Source organism: Priapulus caudatus, unplaced genomic scaffold (assembly GCF_000485595.1).
Source record: "Priapulus caudatus unplaced genomic scaffold, Priapulus_caudatus-5.0.1 Scaffold1766, whole genome shotgun sequence".
NCBI lineage: Eukaryota > Metazoa > Priapulida > Priapulimorpha > Priapulimorphida > Priapulidae > Priapulus > Priapulus caudatus.
In genome coordinates this window covers 22,001-31,069 of record NW_014578827.1, presented here as the reverse complement: position 1 = coordinate 31,069, position 9,069 = coordinate 22,001, and the positions used below count along the sequence as shown (strand labels likewise).

The 9,069-nt window shown below is 51.1% G+C and overlaps 1 protein-coding gene across 1 annotated transcript in view; it reads right to left on the bottom strand.

The window, feature by feature from the left end:
* The window catches only part of LOC106817553 (collagen alpha-2(IX) chain-like), a 36,480-nt gene that overhangs the window by 7,428 nt on the left and 19,983 nt on the right, over positions 1–9,069 (bottom strand). Inside the window, exon 5 of the mRNA XM_014822227.1 lies at positions 592–627. Coding sequence (XP_014677713.1) covers positions 592–627 — 36 coding nt within the window. The remainder of the gene's footprint in view (positions 1–591; positions 628–9,069) is intronic.

The window sequence follows — 9,069 nt, the reverse complement described above, 5'->3', positions numbered from 1 at the left end:
TGGAACAACTGTGACAACGTCAGCTAAGAAGACGGTGATGACAGTGATAACGATGACGGCAGTGATGACGACGGCTATGACGACGATAACGATGGCGTGTGTGAGAGGGAGAGGGGCAGGGGGTACTCACCGGTTCTCCTATAGTGCCAAGCTGACCTCCCAGCCCCTAGTGTGTAAGCATGTGCGACAGACACAGCAAGTAAAGGATTAGTACACCGTACAAACCCTTGATACAAGTCTATACATAAGTGTAGGATTTTGTGTGATGAATGATCGGACGGGTTTGATTCCAGTTTATTCACATTGGAACCGGAAAGTACTAAATTTTTCAAAATTTTACAAAAAGAAAATTGTGATGCAGGAATAGTGGGTACCCCCGGACGCGCGAGAGCCGCAATTGCCTATTTTAATTAACGGGAGAACTGGGAATGGAACCCCTCCTCCACCGTTGTGTATAGACAGGCACAGCATGCAAGGCGGTAGTGTTAGATGGCAGAGATGGCGAATAGGTGGGTACCAGACTGACTCGCCGAGTCAACAGACACGACGGTAAATTAAAGCTAATATTGTCACATAGATGGCGCCACTTACAGCTTCGCCCTTCGGACCGTCGAGGCCTATGGGACCCTGCAACGTAAGAGTAACAAGAGGATCAGCGTGTGGCGACGACAGGGACGTCACTGCCACACCGAGAATGACGTCACCGAAAGTGACAAGAGAACATATCGCCAATCCACCATTAGCCACCGTAAAGAAACCGGTCCAATATATGTCAGGTCTCGGTCCATTCGCGTAAATATAACATTTTATTAAATTAAAATAAATAATTTGGATAGTAAAAGTCTGCTGCTAACAATGGTATTTACTCGTCTTATTAATTCATTGCATTAATTCGAATATAGTCGAATATTGTTGCATTTAGTCTGCATTTCGACATAGTAAGTGTAAGAACAACGAAAGACCATTATATTTTATTTTAATTCTACTCGCAATATGACGAAAAATCAAAACACTTAAAAAAATGTCTAAAAACAACAACTTAAGTTAATTCTAGTTTAAATTAAACAAAGCGTGCAAGTGCAAAGTGCAGAGACAGACATACAGGCAGAAAGATACAACTTCCTGTACATGCACATGGTCAAAAGGTCAATGACAGGTTATGACGTCACGCAGGGGGTTCGTTAACATGAGACCCGCAAGGAGATTTGGGAACTGGGGACAAGTAATTCACCTCTCACGCACGCACACGAGAATACAGGCAGACGCACGCACGCGCACACACACACAGGCACACAAAAACACACACACACACACACACACACACGCACACAGGCGCACGCACGCAAGCGGGCAGCGGTGTTAGTACAAACCTGATGACATGTGTCTTTCGTCACAGCACGCATGTAGGCATCAGCAACCACCAACAACCCTACCAAACACACACACACACACACACACACACACACACATTTAGGTCAGTGTTAGGTCAATGTTTAGTCAATGTTAGGAAAACTTAGGTCAATATTAGGTCAATGTTAGGTCAGCATTAGGTCAATGTTAGGTCAATGTTAGGTGGGGTTTTCACACGGCTGCAACGTTGAACCACGCTAGCTGTCCTGGCAGCATCCCTATCCTAACGAAACAAAACATGGCAGACATGACAAGACAAGAGAGCAGCGAAGCAAGCAGCGCTACGTAGCCGGTGCTGAAGGGGACATGCTCGCGACTAGGGGGCGCGTCGAGACGCTAGCTAAGCGCCACGAAAGAGCATTCTGCGTGCATGCGTGCAGTGGACGCCATGATGTTTCTTTCCCCCTTCCCCTCCCTCCCCCGAACACTGTGAATACTTCGTCTGTGTTCTTGAGTGTTCCTCTACGCGTGAACGCACAACGACGTCAGCGCCACCTAGCGGAGAACCGGGCCTGTCAGTGTTGCCCCCTACCACACGCAAGCTCGTTCTTGCACCGTTGCCAAAAACTGTTAACGGGTAGACTACGGGTATGTGGCAGTAGTAACAACGGGGTAATGACCGTATGTAGACCTTAGAGGTAAGGTAATTAAGGTATTACCATGATAACGAGCAGGTAACCATTAGGTCAGCTTGTTTCAGCTAGTGGGTATGGATCTGTAATGTGTAGCTGACCCGATAACTCAAACCCCGCTAGATATTGTCTGTACATGCGAGCCCCCCTCCGAGCCTCGGATAACCGGGCGCACCGCTCGAACGATACGTGTCTTTGCAAAACAATCACCTTGCGCACGTTGTCACGTGTTCACTGCTTAATCGGGACCACCGCTTAATGGGGACATCTTTATGGTTGCTGACGCGTCGCAGTAAAGCGGGGAAAGCTATAGAACTGGTTGATTCCAACCAGTAGGTTGGGATGGGCTTAGTAACTGCAATTGCTGCTAAGCAACTTGGGGGCAAAATTCCCCTTCGAGAGAATAGATACGCATATAAGGATTATGCATTATTAAATATTTAATAATTTTAGAATATAAGGACGCACTGATAATAGGGAAGTACCGTAGCCTGCAATATCTAACTGCTACAGTACAGCCACACACGGCGCCATCTTGCGGGCTCGATGACTCATTCTTCAGCACCTCTACATACGGTGACGTCATCACTTACTGCTATCACCTGCCCTGCTGTTATTTACACGATCAGACGGGCAGCGGTTGCGTTGCAACGCACACGCACACGCGGGAAGCGATCCACTGTTAGCTGTTAGTCACAAACTCGGCCGTTCGATGGCGCCACCGTCACAGATGGCGGCGAGTAGTGTGGGATCTGGTTAGAGACAGTTAAACAGCACCATCCACGAACCACCCATCAGTCCATCGCGTTTAGTTCCTACACCCGGCTTCTGGATTTAACAGGAAAGCTTTACAGCCTACTATCCCCACCGGCGACCATCACCTATCTACTATCACCATATACTATTACCATGACACCCCTACCAACCCCCTTCTACAACCAATCACCATACATTTACTAGGACAGCTTTAGCACCCACCGATTACCACCAACCACCGACTACTAGCACCGCTAGCTACCTCCACCAACCAACCATATATATACTAAAACACCCCCACTAACCACCAACTGTCACTAACCACCATACATGTACTAGGACACACCCACCTACAGCTACCACGATCCACCTACTTCCAGCACCCATCCACTACCACCAATCACCAACTACCATCACCCACCTGCTACCACCACCCACCTACCACAAACCACCCACCTACTACCAGCATCAACCCACTATCACCAACCACCCACCCACCAGCTAATACCATCACCCACCCTCTACCACCAACCACCCACCAGTTAATACCAGCACCCACCCACTACCAATAACCACCCACCAGCTAATACCAGCACCCACCCACTACCACCTACTACCTACCAGCTAATACCAGCACCCACCCACTACCACCTACTACCTACCAGTTAAATATCCAGCACCCACATCTACTCTACCTACACCTACACACCCCACGCGACCAGGCTAATACCAGCACCCACCTACTACACCGTTGCAGACCACTCCACTCAGCTAATAGCTTGCACCTACCCACAACTGTACCAACCTACGAACAAAAGTAACCTAAACACAGCTTAATCTGGGCACCGATTACCACCTACCACCTACGACCCTACCAGTTACTACCAGCACCCACCTACTACGCAGCCCCAAGCAACACCAACCCAGCTAAGTACACACCACACCGGACTACTACCACACTACCACCCCAAGTCAGTAATACTGGCATCCCCCCACTACCACCTACTACCTACCAGCCTAATACTGCGAGCACCCACTACTACCGACCGATGCTTGTTTTCTAGTGCGAGCCCCAGGCGCACTGTCAGCTAATACCAAGCAACCAACACCTACTACCAACCAGTACACCCACGCAGCTACACTAACCAGCACTGTATCACTCACTACCAACCAACGACACCCGACAACAACGACAGACTAATACCAGCACCACACACCTACTACACTATCCAATCACCAGCTAATACTGCACCATACCCGCATACCGACCGTAGCTACTACCAGCTAATGACCAGCACCAAGCCCACCGTCACTACCGTACAAACCACCCACTCGAGCTAAAATTACCACACTAGCACTCACTACCCACCACCCACCCCACGAACAGCTAAAATACCAGAACCACACGGTCCACTACAACTCTATCTACCACCCACCAGCTAATACCACCACCCCACCTACTCACCACTATACCATCCACGGAATAATCCAGCTAATACCAGCATTCAACTCACGGTAACCACTGTACCATGCCACCAGCTTCATACTGGACACCTACTGACCGCACCACCTACCAGCTTCATACCAGCCACCCACCGCGTGAGCTACCCTGACCTACTACCGTACCAGCTAATACCGAGCACCACACCCACTGTACCACGAACCTATGCTACCTACCGGAGCTAATACCAGCCACCCCCCACCCACTAACCACCAACTACCTAACCAGACTAATACCAGCACCCACGCTAGCTAACCACCTACCACCCAAACCACATATATACCGAGCACCGCACCCACTACCGACTACCACCCACGCCACCTACTAACCGAACCCAACTACCCACCCGAGACTAATACTACCGACCCGCGAGCGAGACCAGAGTGTCACCTACTAAGCTATACACCCTACCACCACCAGCCTAAATACCTCAGCCACCCCACGCCACCTACCTTTGACCAAAACAGCCCACCACCAGCTACATACCACACCGTCACTTCTACTACCACCCTACCCACCTCCAACACACCTAATAACCAGCACCCACCCCACTTACCAACCTACCGACACCCGACCCATGCTAATTATACGCACAACCACGCCCACTACCACCACTCCTCACCCACTCAGCTCAATACTCGAGCCACCCTACCTACTCTACCACCACCCACCTCACAGCCTACTAACCACCACCTACCCACGCTAAGCTAATATCGCAGCCATTCACTCACTACCACCCTACCATCCCACCAGCTAATACTGGCACCGCTACCCGCTAAGCTACCTACCAGCTTATACCAGCACCCACCTATCTACCGAACCTATCTCACCTACCGAGCTAAATACCAGCACCCGACCTACCGACCCAGTAACTACCTTACCAGCTAGTACCACCCCCAACCCACTACCACCGATACTACGATACCAGCTAATACCAGCCACCCACACTACTACCACCTACCGACCTCACAGCAGCTAATACCAACAGCCAAGCAACCCCACTACCGACCACCCACACCACCATTAATATCCAGCACCCACCCACTACCCGACCGAAACACACCACGGTGACTAAGCAAACAAGCTAATACCCAGCACTTCACTCAAACGTAACCACATTATACCATCCCCGAGCAGCTGAATACTGGGTACCCTACGCCGCTATCACCACCTACCTACCGTACCAGCTATATATACCAGCACCCACCGACTTACCTAACCCACCCTACCACCACACGCACTAATACAGACACCCACCCACTTACCACCACCCACACTCAGCTAATACTTCATCACCACCCCACTTACCACCACCCACCCACCAGTATAATACCGTCAAGCACCCACCACTACCCCAACACACACCCCAGCTAATATCCAGCCACTCCACTCCACTTACCGAACTTACCATCCACCCAGCTTAATGATGCTGGCACCTACGCCGCTACCGACCTAACTAACCCTACCGAGCTAATACCAAACCCACACTACTACGACTACCACCTCGCGAGACACACTCACCTACACGTAGCAGCTCACCTCACTGACAACCTAACCAACGAGACCACACAACACAGCTAATGAACCCACACCCACCTACCTACACCTTACCACGCTACACGCAGCCGTAATACCATAGCACCCACCCACTACCACCATACCACCCACCAGCTACTAACCGAAAGCACCCACGCCACTACCACCACCTGGCCGCAGAGTAACCAGGCGTAGACCACCAGCCCAAAAACCCCACCAAGCCTAAATACTTGGCAACTTACCGCTACCACTACTAATCCAATACCAGTAATACGTGGCACCTTACCCCACTACACCAACCCACACCAACCAGTAATACCAGCGACTCCCCCACTTCATAGCCACTTACCATCCCACGCGCCAGCTATATACTGGCACCTACCCCGCTACGCGACCATACTACCGATAACGCAGCCTAAATACCAAGCCACGCACACGCCTACCTACATACCCAACTGTCCACCCACACAGCTAAATACCAGGCACCCACCCGCTACCACTCAACCACCCACCATCTAATACCAAGCACCACCTACTACCACCGATCCACGCCAACAGCTAATACCAGCACCACCTACTACCACTTACCATCCCAACGCATGCTAATTACTGTAGCCTACCCGCTACCAACCCTACTACCTCACTACCAGCTAATACCACACCCCATCCCACTACCACCAACACCACCCCATAACTCAGCTAATCCTGGCACCTACCCGCTACCACCGCTACTACCCGTAACCAGCCTAATACTGGGCACTCACCCATAAGACCGCTGGTACCACCAACGCACCCACCGAAACCGCAGCTAATACCGAAGCACTTCACTCACTCCGACTATACCAATCCACCCAGCTAATACTGCACCTACCCGCTACCACCTAACTACCTACCACTAAATACCAGCACCCACATCTACTACCGCACCATCCACCCACCAGTCTAATATCCAGCACTCACCCCACTACCATCCACCCCCACGCCACCCAGTAATACCAGACTCACCCACTTACACACCGACTCACACTCAACCAGTTTTCTTATATAGCACACCAACCTACTACACCGTACCACCCGTCCCACCACTACTACCAGCACTCACTCACTACCAACCAACGCACACACCAAACCGCAGTTAATAACCAGCACCCACCCTTACTACCACCAACCACCCACCAGCTAATACGCCAGCACCCACCTACCTACCACCACCCACGCCAACCCTTAAATACCAGCACGCCACCTACACTACCACCACCCAACCCACCAGCCTAATACCAGCACCGCTCCACCTACTAACCACCACCCACCCCCAGCTAGATACCACAGCACTCACTCACTACCACTTACCTATCCACCAAGCTAATACTGGCACCGTACCCGCTTACCACCTACCACTAATACCAGCACCCACACTACTACCTCACCTACTACTACCAGCTAATACACAAGCACCACCACTACCCACCTACTACCTACCAGCTAATACCAGCACCCCCCCCCACTAACCACCTACTACCTACCAGCTATAGTTGTTTACTGGGCAGTTCATCCTCTCCACCGACCACTACCACAACCACCCACCACCCTAATACCACAACTCACTCACTACCACTTGTACCATCCACAGCAGCTAATAACTGTATTTACCGCTACACCTACTACTCTCGCACTTTAATACCACACCACCCTACTATCCACCTACCACCACACAAGACCAGCTAATACCAGCACCCACCCACTACCACCAACCACCCACCAGCTAATACCAGCACCCACCCACTACCACCAACCACCGTACGTACATTCACTAGGACACCCACACCACCACCTAAAGTTCGTACGCGCCGGGATAAAGTGTTTGTTAGTTGCCACCCCGAGCGAACGAGTTATATAGCGTTCTTTTCTCGTAGCTCCAGAGAGAGAGAGAGCCTCAGAGAGAGAGAGAGAGAGAGGAGGCGGGACTTACTTTGAAGGACAGCAAGCCCATATATTCCATCCCTACCCCAGGTCGGCCTGGGGTCCCACCGCGACCCTAAAAAACATCGGGCAAAAAAATTGCCGAACGTAAGCAATCGATCAACACATCTATACACACACACACACGCACGCACGCGCACGCACGCGCACGCACGCACACGCACGCGCACGCGTCGCGCGTCATAGCAACGGACAATGACGTCACAGCGACGGTAGGCCACTAGTACGACGGGGGGGGAGGAGAGAAGGAAGGTTAGGGTGAAGGAGAGGGAAGGGGGAGAGGACGCGGGGAAGGAGGGGGAGGAGATCAGAACATAGTGAGAGAAGAGGGAAGCAAGAGGAGAGGACAGTGTGATAAGAAGAAGAGAAGAGGAGGATAGATAGAAGATGAGGGAGAAAGGACGGGGAAAGAAGAGAAGGGGAGAGGAGATGAGGGTGAGAGAGGAGTGTGAGAGAGGGTGAGAGAAGATGAGAGAAGGTGAGAGAAGGTGAGAGAAGAGGAGAGGCCATAATGCCCACGATGCACTACGGACTACTACACACACAAACACACACACACACACACACACACGCACGCACGCACGCACGCACGCACGCACACACACACACACACACACACACACACACACACACACACGTGCGTACTGGTCCTCCGGGCGTGGAGACGGGTAGCGTGTCCGCGCCTAGCAGGGGTGCTGTTTATCTAACACACGTCGTTATCCTGCGGCCATCGTCTCACCAAAACTCCGCATACGAACTCGTACAAGCTTCTAAACTCTAAAACGTCAACGTTTTAAGCACAAAATGGAAGTTTGTTGCGACTGACGCAGACGTGATGACTCGTCATAGTTACGATGGGGAGGGGGGGGTACGTCCAGTAGCCTACCGCCCGTGAGTTTTCAAACCAGGGCGCCGTTCTGAGCAAGCGGATGAACTCTGTGTGAACGCTCAGACTGACGCTGGGGTGGTGCAGAGAAAGTACCGAAAGTGGGTCTCGTTTTTTCTTTTTCAAGATTAAGATTTATGTCGGGATTTTACATCAGTTGGGGTTATCTTCGAGATCGCTGCTTGTAGGAACACGATAATACACAGACGAGTGCAATATGAGGGGGCATGCAACGGACATTAAATTTGACTACGTCACGACGTTTATAATGCGTGTAATTTGAAAAAAGAATTGTTGCGTTTATTACGATGAAAAAGTAAGGTACTTAACGCACTTAAATGTGTATCCTCAGAATCTTAGCGCGATAC